Below are 21,732 nucleotides of genomic sequence, written 5' to 3'. Positions count from 1 at the left end.
GCAGCGGTAGCAGCAGCAGCAGCGGCGGCGGCGGGGCATGGGAGGTCGGTTGGATCTACGTGTCAGCCGGTAAGCGTGGCTCGTCAGCGGGAGAGCTACTGTAGTCGCCTGCCTCCCCCGCATTTCAGAGCGTTTCTGTTACTTAAGCGCGATGCGGGCTGGGGGTGGTTATGTAAGTAGGACCAAGGGGGGCGGATTGACGAGTGAAGGCATCATGGCACATGGAAATGACATGAGGAGGGCATGCATGGGTGGTGGCGTTTGACGAGGGCTTGGTGTCGGGAACACGCCCAACGGATTATGAAGCGCAGCTGTGTAGACAAGAATGCCAGAGTGAAACGCAGGTTGCAGATGGGCAGACGTGCTTTTTCGCTGCTGTCACACGTGCAGTGTAGTAGGTGTTTAAGGGGGCAATGGGAAGGGCCGTGTGGCAGGGCGGCTAGAGCGAGGGCGAAGAGGATGAAGAAAGGAGACGGAGACGGAGACGGTGGGCGAAGGCGAGGGCGAGGGCGAGGCGCGGGCGCCAAGGATCGTGAAAAGATTGAAGACTATGGTGTGATGGGCAAGGTGCAGCGGCCCCAGCTCCCCATGCGTGTACCTGATGACACCTGGAATTGGCCGACCGGACACAAGTCGACGACACGTATGTAATGTAATGTAATGTACCGTGCCAGTGCCTGGTCACCGTCGTCGCCCAGACGTCACGATGCTCGACGTCATGCGCCGTGAATGGAGTCGCCATAGTCGCCCGAGTGGGAGGAGTGAGTACACAGCAAGTGTGTAAGTAAGTCGTCGTCGCCTCGCCCACTGGCGTCAGGTCAGCAGAGGCACAAGCCGGCCAACGTCACAGCTCCCTCAGCTGTTGTTCATGTCATGCCAGGCACCGCAATGGCCGCTAGCACAAAAATTTCAACACTGCTTCTGCTGCTGCTTCGCGCTCCCGCCTCCACAATAAGGTGTGGGCTGTGGGCATTTCCCCCCCCCCCCTCCCCCCTTGGGCCAGCCGTGTCCGGTGGGTGGCATGGCGTAATGGGGCTCGATCGCACGCGTTGCTGCACCTGACCCTTTCCCCTGGCAATCTCTTACCCCCGAAAAACTGCGCCCGGCCAATCACCGCATTTTGAGGGGGTAATGGTAAACTACTCATGGCGCTGCGAAAATTCCTACTCTGGGCCGGGCGAGGCCACGCATGATCCATTGCTTGCCGTTAACTGCAAAGTCGCCCTCACCCTCCCAAGCCTTGGTCCAAGCCTCGTGCGCTCTTGGTTCGTTTGCGTTGCGTGGCGCCGAAAATTCTGGTAGCAGTAGCCTGGCCCTGCACCCCATGCACTCTCCACGACCATCGTGATCAGCCCGCCTTGTTTTGTTATATAAACCCTCTTACCCCAGACGCTTTATCTAGTACCACTACTATACTACACTACACTACACTACACTACTACCGCTCTGTCCTGACTTTACTTGGCTTGGACTTGACTTGACTTGACTTGATCAATTCAACTTTTACACCAACATCACATCCATCCATCCATCCATCCACCAACATCAACGCCAAAATGGTCAACTTCCACATCAACGAACCACACCCATCCGCCTCCAACTACATGTACTCTGGTCGCGGCGGTGCTGGCAACGCCATGCGCGTAAACCCCACCGAAATCACCCCAGGCGCTACTGCTTCCGGTCCTGCCTCCCGCACCAAGCTGCCTCCTCCACCATCAAACGCCTTCTACGCTACCGGTCGTGGCGGTGCTGGCAACATGCGCAAGTCCGAACGTGCCATCTTCAGCTTTGACGAGGAACTCCAACAGCAAGAGCGTCTGCGCTCCCAGCAAGCCCCCGTCTACCACATTGGCCGCGGCGGCGCCGGAAACCTCGTCGACGAGATGAAGCCCCGAACCCACCGCCAGAGCTCTTCCTCTTCCGCCTCTAGCTCCTCAAGCATCGAGAGCGAAAAGGACGGTGTCCGAAGGAGTGTCGAGCACGCATGGCAGCGTCTTAGCAGGCAATTCTCTCACTGAGACTTTTGCTTTGCCTGTCTTCTCCGCCTCCTTCCATTCGACTTCACTTCTCTGTCACTATTCAACCATTCACCTCTCTACTACCACTACTACCCTGATCTGAGAGCTGGTCCTGATTCTCTCTCATCAACCCTTTTTCCATCCATCCAATCCATTAGCAACGGCGTTTCCTGCTCCAACTGTATAACCAATGAACGAACAAAAAGTTTCCTTTTTCATTCTACTACTACTACTACCACAATTACTATTTTACCTTACGACAACCAAACAACCCCAACAACTACCATCGAGGAGCCAGGCGCCACCCTCCGGTCATCCAAAATCAAAAGTCCTTCTGTTTCTTTTGATACCCGGATCCTCACCACTCGTCCTCTGCTCTTGTCAAGAGAAGAGGGTCTCGACTACTACTTTTTTGCTTTATCTTGTCTTTATCTTGGCTTGTCTTTTTTGCTTGGCTTGGGCTTCTTCGTTTTTAGCATGGAAAGCGGTGGATATGCACCATACCCCTCCAGAGTTTTTTTGAGTTTTTCATAGCGAGCAATTGACAGATGACACGAGTCAATCCGTTTGGCGGATTGACAATAACCATGACTTGTCCAATTCTTCAACATTGTCCCTCACTAATCTTTTTTTGGTGATATGTATACAACGTGACCAACGAGTGACTCGATTCCCCCATACCTGACTCAAAAATAAACTTTCCCCGAAGTCCGAGATCTAGATTTTTCTTTACCAAAAAAAAGCCACGGCATTCGGCAAATTCAACGCTCAACTCGAGTCATGCACTATTTAATTTTCCGAAGGGAAAACTTGTGGCGAAAAAAAATATGATTGTTAGGCCACATGGCAATGAGCTTTTTTTTTTTTTTTACACACACAGGCATGACGTATGGGGGAACCGCAAAAGTAAAAAAAAAAATTATTCACAAAGACAAGGGCAAAATCACAACATCACAGATTGACCAGTCACATGCATGCATGCAGCCCTTATACCCAAGAAATAAGCAAAAGAAGAAAAAAAAGAACAAAGAAAATGACTGCACAACAAGGACATCAAGAGCAAATCAAACATCCCACGCATCCCTTCTTTCAGCCAGCCTCGGCTCCTCCTCCCTCTCGCCTCGCGCTCACCTCGCCTACAAACCCCACCAACTCAACTAAACCTACCCAAACCAAGCCCCCCCCCCCTTCCCCACACTTACCACTAACCTCGCGAATCCCCTCCCTTCCCCCAAGACTCTTTCCTCTCTTTCCTCTCTTAGTGCGATAAGGGAAAAAAAAGAGAGAGAGAGAGAGAGAGAGAAGAACAAGTCGCATTAAAATAAAATCTCTAAAAAAAAAACATTGGTATCTATCCATTTCCACAGATTGCTATGTTTTGAGTTATATCAGAAACGAGAAAAGAGAGAGGGAAGGAGAGAGAGACACACACAGACAGGGGAGCTACTCATACATATTATCAAGTATCCTCTGTTCACTTTCCCCCACTACCTTTAAAAAAAAAGACAAGGGCTTTCTTTTTTGTCGCAAACAAAATGCCATTTTTTTTCTTGCTTGTCCCTCCCTTCCCTTCCCCCCCTTTTCAAAGCAAAGCCAACCAGAAAAAAAATAACAGCAACAACGCTCAAAACTACCTCCTCACAGGTGCTTTACTCGCCGCAGCACTAACCAACATCTTGAACCCATTCTTCAGCGCAACCATGTCAGGATACACATGCTTCTGCAACTCAAACGCATTCGGCACTACTTTAATGCCCCATGCACCTTTAGGTCCCTTGGCACTCATCTGGAAGCAGATCCAGAAGTGACCGGGGTACTTGGGCATGCTGCAAAAGGCGTACATGGAGCGAGAGGGGTTCGCTTCGCAGTAGTTTTCTAGCCATTTTTCTGTTTAAAGTCAGTACGTCGTTTATAAAAATTAATAGAGTAATGTGATAAAAACATACCGGTATCCTCCCGAGTACCAGGCTGGAATCGCTCGTCTCGGGTGAGCTCCGTGACCTTGCGAGCCATGGCCTCGACGTGGTTGACAATCAACTCGTCGAGATCCGAATACGTGTGCTTTCCAATCTTGAGCTGCTTGCCGAGTGAGAATTGGTTGGCCTTGTTCATTTCAAGTACGTCGAGATGTTGGTAAGCGTTGTTGGAGACCTTCCATGTTACGACCAAGTGGTCGAATCCCTTGGACGACGGCCGGATGACGAGATCGCCAGTTTCCTTGCCACCAAGGTATTCTTCTGCTTGGACTGTGTTGAAAGAGAAGAAGAGAGGGTGGTTGACGACACGGTTGGGTCGGCCAGATGCAACCTCCTTCTCCTTCTCGGCTGCCTTCTTGTCCTGCATTTCTTGCGCTTCGTCCCACTCCCCAGCTGCACGGTCATAAGGCTTCTTTTGCGGTTGTCGGATGAGATCATCTCGAAGTGACAACTGTGCAGTAAGGGCTTTGCGGTTGAGATAGACGATACGCGCGCGCACAATCTGGTGACTTGAGTAGACGTGACGAGGCTCCTGTCCGCCGCTGCCAACGCCTTCTGGGAACTCTGATTCTGACACACCACCTTCGATTCCACACTCGAGTTTGACTTCAATGTGGTCTGGGAATGCGCGCTTGATGGTAACAGGAACAACCATGCCTTCGTAGAGAGACTCCTTCGTCTCACCAGTGAGCATGGTAAACATTTCGTCACCAGACAGCAGCGCAAAGATTTGTCGAATTTCCTCGTAAGGGTTGTCCAGTTCGGCTCGGATCGTCTCAAGCGTGGCACGCTTGCGCTGTCCAAAGTTCCTTTCAATCTCGGCAGCGTAGTCTTCCAGAGCCAGGTCGTTGACAAGGTCAGTAGTTTCTTCCCGTACCATCTTTCTGACAACGGCACTAGGACCGCCCTCGTCAGTCTCTGCCTTGACATCCTCCTCGTCCATGTTCAGTGCATCAGCGACCATTTTGCGTGCCAGATCGTAGTCTTCGGGATGTACACGCGTGTAGTCTAGGTAATCAGATGACTCTTCAGTCGGGTCGTAAGGAATATACAAGAAACTGGCGCAGTTTTGGAAGACCTTGGGGCCCATAGCCGCCTTGAGGTCGCGCGACTCGGATACACCAAGAAGATCAAATCTTGAAAGAATCTCGTCGCTATTCGCTTGGATGGCCTTGATCAGCCTGTCGGCCTTACGAGGTCCCAAACCGCACACATATGGTATTAGTTTTGACAAATACTTGTCGTCATAGGTCTCTGGCAAGTCGATACCAACGAGGTTGACCATGTCGACCATGGCAGTGTCTAGTCGGTCCAAAAGCTTCTCCTGGGGTATCAAAGTCTGGTTCGGAATGAAAGGAATAGAAACAATGTCGCGACCGAGCGATGCGTACTCGGCGAGTGGGTTTTGCAGATATCTTCCCAAGGCAATGCAGTACCTTGTGAGCGCAGGGTACTTGGGGAACTCCGCAGCCGCCCTGGCACTGGTGTGGTACAAACGGGCAACTTCGTCGTTGACCATGATGACCTCCAGAGGCTCGTTTCTTTCGTCACCAGTATCCTCATCCTCATAGGCAGGGCCAGTCAAGCCTCGTTGACTGATGATTTCCTGAATATCCTTGTACAGCTTGCGTGTTTCAACCGAAAAGCCACTGACACCAATGACATCTGGGCGTCGGCGCTGGATGACATCGACCAGCTTTTCGATGTCTTGTCCTTCAGGGATACCGCGTTCAGCATTGCCAAGACGCATCTCGACTAGTCGACCCTGCTCTAGGACACGACCGTCGTTCTCCACGTAAGCCCACATGATGGCGTCTCCACGCTGACCCTTGCCGTTGGACAAGCAGAGGACGTTGGGGATTGAGCCAAGAGGGGCACTCTTCAACTTGTAGGGTGCCTGATCAAGCTTGTTATAGTAGTTCTCTCTCGCTGAAGCCGCAAGCTCATCCTCACACCTGGCACGCAGAGTTTCCTTGACACCGTTTGCAATGACGGTCTGAAGCTTGTCAAGTGCGACGTTGAGTAGCTCCTTGCGGAGGGCATTCCACGTATCGGAAACCTCGCTGACACCGTCAGAGACGATCTTCTCTTGCAAACGAGCCTTGAATTGTGCGTAGTTGCCCATGGAAATCTTGACTTGCACAAGGCCTTCGGATTCAGCCTTGAGCATCTTCAAAAACAGATCTGGGCGACCTTGGAGATCCGAAAAGGTGACTCTGCGCAGATATTTGAACTCGTAGTAGGGATGGTCCTCAGTAATCTTCCGCATGCCCTTGTCGGTGCGAATGCAGTCAATTTCGGCATTCTGGTAGAAGCTACCACGCAAGTATCGCCGCAGCCGCGAGCACATTTGTAAGTCTTGGACAAACAGTAGCTTTGTGGACCTCAAAAGAGTAGCGCCCGTTTCTGGAGCTTCGGCAAGCTGATCGGCGAGCTCTTCGACCTTGTACGGAGGATCTTCAATGGTATACGCGCCTCTGCTCGTTCCATCAACCTTCTTCGCAAAGTCTTCGGGTGTGATGCCAATTGCCTTGACAAGTTGATTGGCCTTGCTGCCTCGCAGCTTGTCGAAGAAGCTTCGGGCGTTGTTGGCACGCTTCTGTGTTCCATTGACTTCTTGTCGAACCTCGTTGATCTCCTGTGAGTATCGATAATGCAGATAGTCCTGGAGCTCTTGGATTTCTTCAATGGTAATGGCCCTGGAAGACAACTCCTCAATCTCAGTGTCGTTAATTTCAGGGTAGATGCTCTTCAGGTTTTCGTAATTCTGCCTGAGAGCATCACGCTTCTCAGCAAAAGCCCTGAACTTAAGGTCGAAATCGAAGACCTCCCACAAGTCGGCCTGGTTGAGCAGACGCTCTGGCCGAGCATCCATGGGTGGCGGATTGTCTATGTCATCAAAATCGTTGTCGCTCGGCGCATGAATGAGGTAGTCTTTTCGGTGGTTGAAGATAAAGGGAACTTCATAATCCTCCAGGTTGATAAACTCGAGAACCTTTCGTACAGCCTTCTCGAAAGGCTGCAAAAAGTATCTTGGAAGACCCTTCTTGGGCCACAGCATATTACTGATCCAGGTTGCCTCCTCGGTCAGACGTGCCTGCATGTCCTCCGGTGTGAGTTCAATCTCCTTGAAGGGCTTTCGGGCTAATTGCAGGCGCTCGGGAATGTCGGTTTCGCGGATAGTATTGTCTTCATCTGTCAACATGCGCTCCTGCAGTTGTGATGGTTCGAAAACGTCCTTGAGTTGCAGTTCGCGACCATCGCCAGCTTGCTCGTCCTCTTCGGCTTCTTGCATTTCCAACGCCCAGTCGTAATCTGTGCCATCACCGAATGCAGCTCTGTAGTCTTCCTCGGCACCCTCATCGAGTCCAGCAGCTTGCAGCCCCTTGGTAATTAGATTTATGCCTGGCTGCGTGACGTCGCGGTCATCTTCGATTTCGTCTTCAAACTTGTCGTCCTCGATGAAGTCGTCAAATTCGTCGCCCAACCGGGCCCGCGGCTCATCGTAGTCTTCGTTGACCTCGTCGTCGGAAAAGATGTCGTCGACACCCCGGGACTTGACGCGCTCCTTGTGACCACGCTTGAGGCGCTTGAATCTCGACTTGGCCAATGTCAGTCATGTCCAGGCCTTAGTAGGGTATGACTTACCTGTTCTTCGGCCGGGCGTTCTACCTCGACGCCGATCAGGTCAAGATCTTCGTCGTCGAGAGCCTCTTCGGCCTCGCGGTTCTTTCTCTTCTTCTTGCGCCGGCGCCGGCGCTCTGCCACTTCCTCCTCCTCCTCTTCGTCGTCGTCATCGGCGATGAAGCCTTCGCCTTCCTGTTCATCTGTCAGCATTCCTGAAGACACAGCTTGCCATGGCGGAGCTTGCCTGTCGCAGTCGGTCCTCATCATCGTCGTCTTCCTCCTCGCTGGAGTCGTCGATGCCGGCTGTGCCATTTGTCTTGCTGGGCCTGGGCTCGCCACCCTCACCAGTCTCGCCATCAAAGTCCTCATCCTCCTCCTCGTCGCTACCGACGTCGGCGATTGTGTCGAAGAATTCAGACATGGCTAACTAAACAAAGGGAACGCGTGAGTTGTGAGATTGGCTTCGACGGCGCTCTTTTGGGGGATTCGACGAGCGCTTGGCGGTAATGGGATTAGGCGACTGTGGCGACCAGGCGGAAGGGAAAGTCGGGCGCAATCGAGGTAAAGGAGAGAGGAAAGGCAGATGTAGGCTCTCAGAGGCTCGCGACCCATCGGCCGCGTTAACTTTCAGCCGCACTGACGCTGTGCACGTGATATTCGCGCTTAGGAGGCGGAAAGGCTACCAAACAAGATGCGCCATCCTTGGCTGTGCATGCCGCAGCCACACGTGTATCCGAAAACCACCATCCCATCATGCACCCTTCATAGTGCTTTGAATGTATGCTTCCTCATCATGCAGTGCCAGCATTCTCTACACACACAGCAAATTGGGTCGGGCAAGGCATTGCCCCCATCTGGCTAGTCCCCGCCTCAAAGTGATGTTCAGACACACTTGAATGCTGCTGGCCGGATAGCTGGAGACATGGCCGATTGCAAGCACGCTGTTGGTGCGTTTACTCGTCCGTAGCCGTCATGGCCATTCATTGTATGCTACGTTCCGATACACCACTCGTGTTCGTGAGGCGTGTTTGAAAGACGATGTGCACTAGCAGCAGGTGAAGCATCGCCACGAGCAACCATGCGACTCTGAAACCTCCTGAGCGATGCATCGTGTATGTCTTGTCAGCCTCTATATATCAGAGACGTAGCCCTGGCCGAGTCAAAAGTGTCGCCCGCTTCTTGCCCCCCAGCACCAGCTCTCTCCAAGTCTCCAAGTTGCCCGACTATCGCATCGCACCAGCTGCAGCCTTGCAGAACCAGTTTGGAACGCCGCTCCATCTGCCCCCACCTGCGCGCGCCCCGCTAGCTCGAACACTGACACGACCACAACCCTCTCTCCTGACTTCCCCAGCTGCCAACCTTCCTCCGAGACATCGTGCTTTGCATAAAACACCAACCTCCCAATCAATCCCTGCACAGCCTTGCCCGTGCAAACTGTTGCTCACCCGTACCCGAAGGGGGAATCCAATAGACGCTGTCCTCCTTTCAGCCATAGCCGTGATTGGCGTACCACTGTCGACACAGCTTTGGGCGGCAAACCCGAAACAAAAGCCAACACTTGGGCTCTTGTCCTGCGAGATACATCCTTTCTGACCATATATCCCGAGCTTCGCAATCGTTGCATCCTTTCTACCCGCCTTCGCATCACACCGGCGCCCGGCGCAAACCTACAACATGGCAGAACCAAATTTCAAAGGAAAGACGATGAAGAGGAAGAATGTCAAGGGTCTCGCCCTCAGCGCTCCACCACCCAAGCCAGCACCTTCGTCTGGTGATGCCCAAATACCCGGTGCCCGCGCCAACGACGAGAAGCAGGACACGCTAGAAATCGGCGTTGAATTCCAGCTAGACCTCAAGGCAGAGGATTTGATAGTGCTGCGGGAACTGGGCTCAGGAAACGGAGGAACGGTCAGCAAGGTGCAGCACGCTGCCACCAAGGTCATAATGGCGAGAAAGGTGAGTCGGACGACCAGGCGGGGTACATCAAAACAAAGAATGAAACAAGCTAACAAGGGTAGGTCATACATGTCGAGGCAAAGAACGAGGTCCGGAAACGAATTGTACGAGAACTCCGCATTATGCATGACTGCAACTCAGATTACATTGTCGACTTTTACGGCGCTTTCCAAAATTCATCGGGCGATGTCATAATGTGCATGGAATACATGGACGTGGGGTAGGCAAATTTCTATCCGCGGAGTGAACTTAGCAGGTGCTGACTAGCAACGACAGCTCGCTCGATTGGGTCTCCCGAACATTTGGACCGGTTCGAGTCGACGTACTCGGAAAGATCTCAGAAGCTGTGCTCGGCGGTCTCGCCTACCTATACAGCGCACATCGCATCATGCACCGCGATCTTAAGCCGTCAAACATTCTCGTAAACTCAAAGGGCAATATCAAGCTATGCGATTTCGGTGTATCAAGTGAACTGGAAGGATCCATCGCCGAGACGTTCGTAGGAACTGGCACGTACATGGCACCAGAGCGGATACAGGGATCGCCCTACACTGTCAAATCAGACGTGTGGAGTGTTGGTCTTACGCTCATGGAGTTGGCTATTGGCAAGTTTCCATTTGCTGGAAGCGGCGACGACGACGAGGCCGGGGGTCCCCAGGGTATTCTCGACCTTTTGCAACAGATTGTCTTGGAGCCTTCGCCCAAGCTTCCCAAGAGCGACGCCTTCCCTTCAATTCTGGAAGACATGATTGCCAAGTGTTTGATGAAGGATCCAGCGGAGCGACCTACGCCCAAGGAACTATACGTAAGTCCATCATTTACCACATACAACAGTAAACACTAACAACACCAGGATCACGACGCCTTCCTCCAAGCCGCAAAACGCACTCCCGTCGACCTAGAAGCCTGGGCCATTTCCATGATCGAGCACAACAAACGCAAATCGCACCTCGCCCCCGCTGCCCCGGCCGCAACCATCAAAGAGAAGCTGCGCGAGCGCTCACCTCCTCACAAGCGCGAATCCAGCGACCCAAGGCAAAGAGTCGCCAACGGTGACGCTGAAGCACCCCGCCGCCCCTCATACCCCAGCCGATCCTCCAGCAGCAACAACGTCATGAACCTACCCATGCGGCCCGCTCCCTCCGTAGACGGCTCCAACAGCAGACCCGGAAGCAGGGGCCCCTCTGCAAATGGTCTCCCAGCCCAACCCCGGCGGTGGAACAACGAGGTCCAATAAATTTGACTCTCTTTCTTAAATCGAACAGTGGTATATATGTATGCAGAGCACATTCGCTGTTCGGCCAGGTTTTTTCTTGCTTCCTTTGAAGAAAAAGAAAATGCACACTTTTGGTTAGTCACCCATTGCCTATTGCCCATTGCTACTGCTGTTCGATTTGTTTTGTTTTGGAGGGAAGATGGGACCAGAAGTGGGGGTTGCGTATAGGGAGAATTTATATGTATGAAAGATGGGGTTTAGGGAGGGGGTGTGATGGCTGGTGTATATTTTCAAATATCAGATGTTCAATTCAAGATCTTTTTTTTCTCTCTAATCTCCTACTTCTCCTTCTCTTTGCGTTTGGGGTGTTTGGGTGTGGATGGGTGTGGAGATGGTTATGCTCAGATTGTATTTGTGTTGGATTTTTCTCAGGATGTGCTTATGAAAAAAAATATCACGAAGGGAAAAATTGACAGTAGAGTATGAGTATTAGTCAACAAAAGTTTTGCAAAAGAATTCCATTTCTAATCCCATGTTTCGCTCTAGTACTACCACCTGTCTCGCAATCCCGTTGTTTAATCCATCAAATGTTACAAATGAGTCTCTAAGATTGTCTTTTTCGCCTAAAGTCTAGAAAGTTAGCATTCAGGAGCGTGGGTGTTTCCAGATGACCGTCTTGCACTGTTGAGGAGGAACCAGGTCGTACTGTTCGCTAGCGCTTTCTCAACTCTCCAGCATTCCTCGTCTTTGTCGTCATTGTGGCCGTCTTAGTTCTTCCCGACATGTGGACACCCAATTACCGCGGCGTGTTGTCATATCCACTGTTACCATAATTCTCTGAGCTCATCCTTCCATATACTATAGCCTTCACATGACGTTGTGCTTTCATTTATAATCTCTCTCTCTATCTTCGAGTTCCGGTGCCACCTGTTCCGTTCGATCACGCTGATTACATCGGTGCTTATAAAATTCTTCATTCCTCTTGGACGAGGCATGCCGGGATAATCAAATAGTTCCTCAAGGAGTGCATCAGCGTGTTTTGGATTCGGGATGTTTGGATCCGGGCGGTGCGTTAGGAGCTGCCTCAATTTCCTGAACGATGCCTCTATAGTCTTGCATACTTTCTGGATTCTTATTGTTCCAGGATGCAACAAAAATACAGTTTTTACCATGCACTCTGGATACGTGTGGCGCAAACGATGAGCATATGCTTCATAGAAAGAAAGTTTTTCCTCGTGCCCATAATCCAAAACCCAATCGTCCAGCATCTTTCTTTTGGACGCCGGATTAACAACGATTTTCTCGAAAAGTTGGTCAAGGGACTGTTTTGCAAGACAACCGGTAGGTATCGTGATCTTGGTGAGCTTTTGAACATATGAGATGTTCTTGAAAAAGTCGTTCGTGAAAGGCTTCTATTGGAAAGATAGCGTAAGTTTGTCGAAGTCCAGACTCGTGTACTCGAGGGGTGTGTCGTCGAAATAATACCCAAGCTCCACTCTATGAATATGACGCTCGAATTGTGGCAACTTATCGCTAGGAACTCGATATCCCAGTAGACCGATAACCGTCTCCCTTAAACTACTGTGGTTTTCTGAATAGTTCCCGGCGGTCGGTCTGCCGTTGTTGTTTACATCGCAAAGACAGGAGAAAATTCTGATCTTGAATTTGGCTTCTTGGCCATCTTGAAGAAAATACTGAAAACTTTCCGTAACGATTTTGCAGCGGTAGCAACGCGTATGTTCCGTATTAGACAATTCGGACCAAGCCGACGAAGAGAAGCTTAGTTGTGGTAGCCGCGTCAAAGCAAACTCGCGTTCTGCCTCTGCTCGGAAGACGTGTGAAACCTGGCGACAGGTGACCCAAAGTGTGAACTCATCGTCGACAAAACTAAGTACATGTCCCCAAATTTATGGAGGGAGATTACCGGGTGTTGAATGATAATTTGGCGCCGACGTTCTGTTCTTCATCAGCATAGTTCATTACACTAACACACGTTTCACTTACACCATATTGTTGGTACCAGAACCTCTTACTAGTGCTGCTATCTTGATATAAAAATGTCGTTACTTAGTTGAATATAAGGGCTGTCGTTAAATCGCAGGCTCCTGAAGTGGGATTAAGAAGCAGCAGCAGCAATGTGGTGGGAAAAGCTGTAAAAATACATGTCTCTGAGGGATGGTGTTTGTAGGCGTGGTCAGCGCTCCCAGTCACGGGGAAGGAAAGAGTGATGGGAAGTACGTCACCTGATGGAGACAAACTCAGCTCAAATCACGTAATAGGAAGAGTATTCACAGGGTACAGGCATTTGATTACAGTGATGAAGTTACTTTAGTACCTGGGCAACACGCTACAGTATGTGAAGAGGATACGGAAGGCTTTACTGAATCTAAGCCGTACGAGCCTGAGAGTAATTATTAACGGACAATAGTAAGAATCAAAGGCCTGCTCGATTAAGCACTTTTGGTTTACGTTTCTGATACATATTGGAGTATAGAGCTTTGACAAGGAGGGGCCAGACTAGCGTTGCGGTTAGGCTTGCTGGGAGATGGATAGCTGGTGAATAAGCTAACCGCGTGATCCAGCTTTGTTACCAGAACCAAAATCACCGTCGATCCAACATGTTCACGCATCAAGACATCCTGGACCTAGTCACCCGCTAGATTCCTGGACATATTTCAATGCCACCGTTATTCAAGGTCGATCAGGTTCTGAGAGGACACAAATCAATATACATCACTGTGAAAGAGGTACACAGAGCTTTGGACGAGGCTGCCGTATATGTGGCCAGGTAAGAGGTCAATTTGATCGATGCGCTTTCTCAACATGACCATGGACCTCTTTTAATCTTCTTGCGGACTGTGGGGATCAACACCAAAACGATTGTATTGTCAAGAGCGTTCGCGGCCACTGGTGCCTACAGAATGAAGCCGACATCCTGGGGCGTTACCAATCAAAGACGCCGTTTCTTCGCCCTATCATCGATGAGGTCATAAGTCCAGCTGATCCACCCTCTATCATTTTGAGGCATCTAGACAGTGAACTCCTTACGGAATCGACGAATAAGCGGCCAACACGCCCCGAGACTAAGCAAGTAGCTAGGTGTATTCTTGAAGCCCTACTCGTTCTCCACAGGGATGGTATGGTTCATACAGGTATTACACATCATTCTTATCGTATCCAAATTCTCCAGATTCTTACACATCTTTCGGACGTCAAATTGGACAATATCTTTGTTAAATACGGCCAAAACGAGTAGCGGTTCTTGGAAACTCAACTTGGCAACTGTGGAGGCGCTGTCTCTAAAGACTCAAAGTTCGCTGAGGGGAATCTTATCGGAGGTGCCTTCACTCGTAGCCCAGAAGCCATGTTAGGGATTTCTTGAGACCTACCAACAGACGTCTGGTCATTCGGAAATGCAGTACGTATGAGAAAATTCAGGTGCCCTTTGTTTCGTTTAACTTACATATTCTTAGATCCTTAGCCTGGTACATGGTGGTGATTTTCACTACTTCGATCCTGGCAGGCAGGGAGTCAAACTAGAAGACCGGGAATATGACCTGATAGTCATGCAGCGAATGTATCACTCGTCCGGCCCATTCCAAAAATCGGTTGCCGAAATCCTCAATTTGGTCGCTCTTGAGCTCGTCATCTTCTTTAGTGGGCAAAGAATTCCACGGAAGCCGCTTCAACGGTGGTCAACAAAGGAAATTCCTTCTGCTGATAACAAGTTTATCAGGCGGATCTTAAAACTAGACCCTCGGGAAAGGCCGATGGTGGAGGAGATCTTTGAGGATGAATGGTTCATGGAGGAATCAGACGATACCCGGGAACCCATACCCAAGGAGACAAGCAAGCCAGAGGATGAAGCTGGCAGCTAGTGCTAGGCTTATAGCATAGCTTGTTAGTATAAACATATCTATTGAGTGTATTAAATATACGGCGGTTTTCTGAAGTGACTAGAAACAGCAGTTTAGCTCAGAATTGATGCAGCAGTCAAATAAGAGGAGTTTAAGACAGCTTCTTCTGCACTAAAACCTGAAAACTCCATCATAGGGATCGGAACGTCGGAAGAAATTTGGGATAAATACTAAAACCGTCTTCAAGTTGACCCGGTATATGCAGGGTTTGTGAGAAAAGTGAAGAGAACTCTGTGATGAGTAACGATTCAGCTTGGAAAAATTCCAAGTACAAATGACAAAAATTCATGATAGGGTATTATCGTAGCAACATCAAAGTAATTCACAAAACAATCCTCCCTCTCTACACTTTCTACTATATCATGGACGACATCACTCCACACAAATATCTTCTTCTTCTAAACATTCTGGGGTACCGCTTGTATCCTCATACTATCCTGCCTTAGAATCTGTCGCTGTTGATCCCTGACCAGCCTCATAGGTCCGCGGTAGAATGCCGATAGCAAATCAGTAATATTGATTGCATCGACGATTGCATTCAAAGGGCCTGCTGCAGGCCCACCTTGGGCCTTGTATGGGCGCGGGGAGAAAGCGAAAACGAGGAGGATAGCGAAGATAGGCATTTCGCAAGCGAGGATGAGTGAAGCGAGTCCGGTGTTCACATCGTGGAAGGTCATGTACTCGGTAGGTTTGAGTACGCCCTTACCAGCAAGAATGGAAATGATGAACTGACAACTGCGTTAGTACGTTTGCACCAGATACACTCAATGAATAGCGGTTTCATACCGATTGGAGAAAGTTGAGACCGAGAACTCCCTTGAACGTAGCAAGTTTGAGGAGAATGCTGTGCTTCTGCAACAACGTCTTGTTCTTCTTGTAGAATCGAAGCGAGCATATAATAGCGACGACAGTGGTGTACGCATTCAACACCGTGATCCAGATATGGGCAAAGTGCACACTGTTGGACTGCTTGCAGTATGTACCAGCAGCCAAAGAGATGGCAGTTGCAACCCACAGGATAATACTAGTAGGGATGAACTGGAGCACACCGTACCAAGTTTTCTGTTAATTGTCAGATGGTATTCAATAAACCGTAAGCAATAGGACGATGTCTAACCCTCAACCAAGCCGGACTCTGAGCTTTAAGCTCCCCTTTAGCCCTCGCATCCTCACCAAACAACGACTCGTAACCCCCTGGATGTGCAAGCACAAGATCGCACATGAAGAGCAAAAACGACGACAACGCCATCGCACACCCAAAATCAAGCGAGTGCGCCAGATATTCTCCTATGCCGTCTTGCCATACGATGAGGAAAGAGAATATAGCAACCCAAGGAATGAGCGAAACGATTCGAATAACTTGACGTTGTTGCACCGGATTCGAGTAGTTGAAAGCGTGTAGTCCAATCAACACGGCAATGATAACGGTACTGAGGATCGCGCAGCCGCCGGCAAGAATAGTCGCAAATCGGTGAAATGTGAGTTCGCCAACGAAATACCGAATCTCAGGGCCTTCTGTGTTTTCTTCTGGGCAGACATGCTCCTTGCCTCGCCGCTCCAAGTGGCTCCGAGCCGCGAGCATCAGGATATCCATAGGGTTGGTTGATGCCATAATATCGAAAGAGAAAAACGGGAAAGCGTGAATACACAAGAAGATGAAAAGATGTTTCGAGAGTTAAATGCTATAATGCTGAACAAGATACAGAAACCTACTTCACATTTCGCACCCAAAGCCTATATACTACTTCTCATCGTCTTTCAAATTCAACAAAGGTAGATCACTAACTCGGTTCTGCGGTTTAGCCACCACAAGGCTACCCACCGAGGCCTCCAACCCCGCTGAATCGCATCGCGTAGCATACCGAGTTGGGCAAAGAGCAGCAGTTTGGCAGCTCGCCTTAGCACTGGAACCACCCGTGTTGCTTCGAACGAGGCTTATTCCCACCGTGCAGAGGCTTAGCAAAAAAACGTACTGTGTAGCGGTATATGCCAAAGCCACTTTGATACGGCCGTTCGGGAAAGACAAGGTGCTGTGGTATGAAGCGGACCCGCCGATACGAGCGTCGTCTGCGTGAGTGAGACAATCTGGGGTGCCTGACGTTTTGATTGGAATGGGCGTGTGTGGTACAGGGAGAGGGGGCACGCTAGGCATTCGGAGATGCGATTGGACGATGACATGAAGATAGCTGTGCTACTTTAGGAACAGGGCCCTCCTCGCCAATCCTAGCTCCACGTTTGCAAAGCCTGTCAACTGCACTGCAGCGATTGACGTACCTTTTATTAGTTCATTCCTCGAGGCACGAATTAGAACCTATCATATCTATTACAAAACTAGGCATGGGGAAGTTGACTTTGGCGGCGTCATTGTGATTTGATTCATTTTTGTATCAGTGTTCCTGAATTGAATGTCGTCGAGTCTTGCGAAGCCAGTATACAACGAAGGCACATTTAGTCGTCTCCACCGCCTATTGGGCCACTGACTTGCTTCGCTGATTTCGCAGCGACAATGTCGTCTACCCTCAACAGCATACAGGCGCTCTCGACAGCGGTCTTGATGCTCTGCTCCTTGACGGCTAGAGGTTCCCACACGTTGTACGTGTGCATGTCGACAACCTTGCCGGCATCGCCGTCAATACCCCAAGAGCTTCCACCGTGCCTGCCATCTTCATAGTCTTCTGCGTGCTTTGCGCGCAGTTGTGTGAGTACCTTGATTGGGCTGTTTCCAGAGTTCTGAATCAGTGTACGGGGAATGACCTCCATGGCTTCAGCAACCGCCTTGTATGGCCACTGCGCAACACCCTCGACAAGCTTTGCTCTTCTGTCCAGACCAACGGCAATAGCCATCTCGGTCGCACCACCACCTGGACAGAGCTTGGGGTTCCATATCACGTTCCTGGTGACTCCCATGGCATCGTGTAGATTCCGTTCAATCTCGTTGAGAATGTCTTTCGAAGGACCTCTGAGCATGATGGTGCAGGCCTTAGGGTTCTTGCACTTTGTGAGGAAGGTGAAGTATTCGTCACCAATCTTGGAAATTTCGAACAGACCGCACTCAGTACCGATATCTGAGGCAGCAGCAGAGAAGACGGAGTTGACAATTGTTGCACCTGTTGCACGAGCAATACGGTTGTTGTCTGTCTTACGAACGCGGCGGATGGCAGTGATGTTGGCCTTGACAAGGTAGTGCTGTGCAAGGTCTGGCCCAAGTTAGTAAGCAGTAAATAGGAAGGTGCGTGCAAGATAACATACCACTGACGCCCTTCTCAGTGATGACGAGATCAGGCTTGAGAGCAATGATGGCATCGCACATGGCCTTGACCTGTTCCTCCTCGATTTGCAGTATCCTGTTCCAGTCCTCCTCTTTGCTGACCTCAATATTGGTCTGACTCTCACCCTTCTTGTACTCCAGTGTGCAGTCCAACAGCAAAACGCGAGGGTTTTCGATTCTCCGCCTCATCTTTGGGTGTGTGATGTCCTTGTTTACCATGACTCCGTCCAATACCACGCTGTCCTCAATCTCGCCGCCAGGAATCTTCTCGATACGAGCATAACGCTTGATGTCGACCTCCTTCTTGCCAGCACCAATATCAAGAGAGACGGTGCGGACGGCCTTGAGGGCAAGACTGCACATCAACTTGGACCACCGTGAAACAAACTTTGTACCGATTGACGAGTTGATGATCTTGAACATTTGCTCATCGTCGTCGGTGTCGACCTCGACGGCAATTTCGTTGATGATCTCGAGGGCGTCGGCGAGTGCCTTTTTGAATGCTTGAATAATCACAACGGGATGGATGTTGCGCTCGAGCTGTGGCAGAGCTTGTGCAAGGATCTCTCCAGCTGTTTGCTGTCAGCTTTCTGCATTGACATGGCCGCAATTCCTACGCACCCAATATAATGACAGTGGTTGTGCCGTCTCCGACCTCTTCATCTTGTGTCCTGCTGAGCTCGATCATGCTCTTGGCTGCGGGGTGTGCGACTTCGATCTCTCGGAGGATGGCATGGCCGTCGTTGGTCAGGACAATGCCACCCATGGGGTCGAGCAGCATTTTCAGCATAGCCTTGGGACCGAGACATGACCGGATGATGTCTGCGACCGTCTTGGCTGCTGTGATGTTGGAAAGCTGGGCTTTGCGGCCGAACTGCCGCTCCCCACCTGGGGTCTGCGTGTCTGGTGTTGTGTTAGTGGGCTGTCAGGACTTCCAATGTTTTGGTAACCTACTCATAACCACCACTGGCGCCTGCATTTTGAAGGAATAGACTGGGGAGCAGTACAGGGAAGAAGAAGGGGCTCGTGACTAGAGTTGCGTGGGGTATCTTGCGTCTGGTGCCTTGCAGCTCCTCCGCTAACTTTTGCTACCAAAAACCGCGTCGCAACCGCCACTATGCCGGCGCGGATTATCTGAGGCCGACGCCCAGCCACAGGGCCACAGGGCCGCGGCGCCACAGATGGCTGAGTCAGCGAGCCTGAAGTTCAGCTGAGCGCTGAGCCAGGAAGACCCGGCAAGTTCCACCGGCAGCGAGTCGGGCCGGCCTTACACACAGCTCTTGGCGCATGTCGGGGTCGCCAAACCTCGTCAGCCGGCCAATGCACGCCTGACCTGCCCTGGACGCTGCTAGCCGGACCACTTTACGCTACATTCTGCCGCTCCTCACCGCATCGCCGCCAGCCTCTCACGGGACTTGCGCGCAGCTTACAAGACCGCTCTGGCGCCCTCCAGACCGTCCCTCCTCCATCTCACTTTCTCGCGCCAGCCATTCCCACGCACCCTCACACTGCTCCCTTACCTCGACTCCTTCATACTTGAACCCCATCCGCCCTCTTCTTTTCTTCTTACCTTCCACACCCATCCTTCATCCTTCATCTCCATTGCGCCTCTCACTCTACCTCTCATCATCTACATACTCCATCATCGCCGTCGCTTCCAGTGACACTACGGAACATCTCGTCGCGTGCTTATTTCCTGTCTAGTAGTTGCTTTGCACATCTTTGTATCCTTACATCTCTGTCGTTCTAATCTACTAAACATACAGCATGGGTCTCAACTACTACGCCTCGTCGCCAACCGTGGTCCTGCCGCCCCAGCAACCGCAGGGCTACTTCTCCCACCACCAGAACACCGCCGCATCACCAATGGGTAATTTCCGCCCCAAATACCCTACTCCACCCTCGCTCAACTATCTAGCCGCCGTCTCCAATGCCACCGCTGGGCGCAAACGATCCATCGCCGACGTTGATGAGCCCGAGGAGAACCTACCCGTCGGATCCATCGTCACTCAAGCACCTGCGAAACCGAAGCCCGAGCCTGTGTATGGCCCAGGTATGACGCTTATCTATCCTGGCGAGCCTGGCTATGCATTGGCTGCCGAGTCGCAATCGGGCACTTGGTACGAAGAGAAGATCGAAAAGGAAGAGAAGGCTGAAGCTGCTGCTCGCCCCATTGCTATATCGCGCAAGTCGGTACGGATGAGCCCGTCAGCCAATGTCGAAGTCCCCTCCCTCAACGACATGGATGCTCAGAAGACCGAGGAGCTCATTGATGACAACGGCACCACCATCAACAAGCTCATCTCGTCGCTCGGAGTCGGCTGGAAGAACGTCATGTCCAACCCGAACCTCCGCGACGCTGCGCGCGCATACTCGCGTGTCATTGAACGTCACTTCGACTTTACTGACGTCCTTGTCATGCTTGAGAAGGAATCACTCAATGCGTACCTTGTTCGCGCGAAGCAACACGGCGTCCAAGGCTACTGGCTATTCTCGGACAGTCTGCAATGGTGCCAGCTTGTCGGCTGGTCACTAGAGCGCACCGTCAGCAACCTCATGTTCGGCGCCACTCCTCGCGTCGAGGGCGAACGTATCAATGCTCGTCAGCTCACTCCTTCTTCACCCGCATCAACACCCGCTGCACAACCTGCCGTCGAGATTCCCTCGACTAACGCAGACGTCGATGCAATGGAGATGTAAATTCAACATCTTCTCTTCCCTCTCCCTTTCCTTTCCCATCTCCTACTCGGCAACAAAAATTTCTTCGGTTTTCATCGTCGGTTGCGTTGATCGATGATTGTTTCTGTATCGGGTTCTTTCTTCTACGGCAAATCGGCGTCTGGCGGTGGATACGAATGGCTCACCGGAAGTGACTCCATTTGACATGTATGATATTATTATGCTCACATACGACTGCTTGATCGAATATTGCGATCGCGTCTCTTAGCACCGTGCCACTAAACTCCTCAGGCGAAACACATCAATGAATCTATGATTGTTATTACAACCGTGTTCTTTTTTTTTTAAGATGACTGCGCCATGACTTGTGATACAAATGATCCCACCCACACTTCTCAACAAGAGATAACATGACTTGCGTTGAAACGGCAACACCGAACTCAAGACGGAACGGACGGGACATGCTCTGCACCTCCCTTGCATGGCACTCTGGTAATCCCTCTCTCCCCAGCAACCACCCGACCAAACAATAATTCCCTCCCCATCACCTACGCAACCAATTCAAACATTCCCCAGCACAGAATCCCTCCCGCCCCGTGCCCACACCTTCTCCTTCCTTCTTACACCGGAGCCGCCGCCGCCGCAACCTCCGTGTCCCGCATCCTGCCCCCAACGCGAACACCACACGCCTCATCACGTCTTCCCCGTTACGCGCGCCGCCGCCGCCTCGGCCTCTCTCTCTCTCTCTCTCTTCCTTCTCCCTCGGAACCTCACACCCGAACCTTACAACGATTAGATAATCCCCCCGCCAACTTAACTCCAATCAAACCTCTTCTTCTCGGCAACATACTCACACCCACACACCCACATACATACATATTTCCAATATTTAAAGCACGGATAACCCTGCGGTTTCATGTGTACATAATAACCCCTGTTCTTTCTCTCTCTCACACACACTCACACTGCCCGTACTTACTTGCTTTGGAATTTGTGGAAGCAAGTCCGCAAAACGCCAAGAAAGACAGAGAGAGAGATGCGCTTGCAGACAAGCGCAAGGGGGGAGGGCGTG

At 51.0% G+C, this 21,732-nt stretch overlaps 7 protein-coding genes across 7 annotated transcripts; 4 read left to right on the top strand and 3 right to left on the bottom strand.

Annotated features, from left to right (window-relative positions):
• Positions 1–1,556: 1,556 nt before the first annotated feature.
• On the top strand, positions 1,557–2,021 carry COCMIDRAFT_100312 (uncharacterized protein; the record flags this gene model as incomplete). Its single annotated transcript, XM_007691656.1, has 1 exon — positions 1,557–2,021. The coding sequence occupies one exon, from the start codon at positions 1,557–1,559 to the stop codon at positions 2,019–2,021; it is 465 nt and encodes a 154-aa protein (XP_007689846.1).
• Positions 2,022–3,651: 1,630 nt separating this feature from the next.
• Positions 3,652–8,045, bottom strand: COCMIDRAFT_100294 (uncharacterized protein; the record flags this gene model as incomplete). Its single annotated transcript, XM_007691655.1, has 4 exons — positions 3,652–3,908; positions 3,968–7,586; positions 7,646–7,812; positions 7,970–8,045. 4 exons carry the CDS (start codon positions 8,043–8,045, stop codon positions 3,652–3,654), a joined length of 4,119 nt encoding a protein of 1,372 aa, XP_007689845.1.
• Positions 8,046–9,298: 1,253 nt separating this feature from the next.
• Positions 9,299–10,817, top strand: COCMIDRAFT_100322 (uncharacterized protein; the record flags this gene model as incomplete). The annotated part of the gene is made up of 4 exons (XM_007691654.1): positions 9,299–9,580; positions 9,643–9,800; positions 9,857–10,385; positions 10,434–10,817. 4 exons carry the CDS (start codon positions 9,299–9,301, stop codon positions 10,815–10,817), a joined length of 1,353 nt encoding a protein of 450 aa, XP_007689844.1.
• A 2,657-nt stretch (positions 10,818–13,474) lies between these two features.
• COCMIDRAFT_38429 (uncharacterized protein) lies at positions 13,475–14,674 on the top strand (the record flags this gene model as incomplete). The annotated part of the gene is made up of 5 exons (XM_007691642.1): positions 13,475–13,584; positions 13,692–13,938; positions 14,053–14,146; positions 14,180–14,214; positions 14,270–14,674. The coding sequence occupies 5 exons, from the start codon at positions 13,475–13,477 to the stop codon at positions 14,672–14,674; spliced, it is 891 nt and encodes a 296-aa protein (XP_007689832.1).
• A 437-nt stretch (positions 14,675–15,111) lies between these two features.
• Positions 15,112–16,307, bottom strand: COCMIDRAFT_100359 (uncharacterized protein; the record flags this gene model as incomplete). Its single annotated transcript, XM_007691653.1, has 3 exons — positions 15,112–15,441; positions 15,500–15,775; positions 15,831–16,307. 3 exons carry the CDS (start codon positions 16,305–16,307, stop codon positions 15,112–15,114), a joined length of 1,083 nt encoding a protein of 360 aa, XP_007689843.1.
• Positions 16,308–17,161: 854 nt separating this feature from the next.
• Positions 17,162–18,960, bottom strand: COCMIDRAFT_100319 (uncharacterized protein; the record flags this gene model as incomplete). The annotated part of the gene is made up of 4 exons (XM_007691652.1): positions 17,162–17,910; positions 17,963–18,553; positions 18,603–18,884; positions 18,936–18,960. The coding sequence occupies 4 exons, from the start codon at positions 18,958–18,960 to the stop codon at positions 17,162–17,164; spliced, it is 1,647 nt and encodes a 548-aa protein (XP_007689842.1).
• Positions 18,961–19,748: 788 nt separating this feature from the next.
• On the top strand, positions 19,749–20,681 carry COCMIDRAFT_100281 (uncharacterized protein; the record flags this gene model as incomplete). Its single annotated transcript, XM_007691651.1, has 1 exon — positions 19,749–20,681. One exon carries the CDS (start codon positions 19,749–19,751, stop codon positions 20,679–20,681), a length of 933 nt encoding a protein of 310 aa, XP_007689841.1.
• Between the last annotated feature and the right edge of the window lie 1,051 nt (positions 20,682–21,732).

This window comes from Bipolaris oryzae (assembly GCF_000523455.1).
Source record: "Bipolaris oryzae ATCC 44560 unplaced genomic scaffold scaffold_105, whole genome shotgun sequence".
Classification (NCBI taxonomy): domain Eukaryota; kingdom Fungi; phylum Ascomycota; class Dothideomycetes; order Pleosporales; family Pleosporaceae; genus Bipolaris; species Bipolaris oryzae.
The sequence above is the reverse complement of the archived record's forward strand: the minus strand, read 5'-3'. Positions and strand labels throughout refer to the sequence as shown.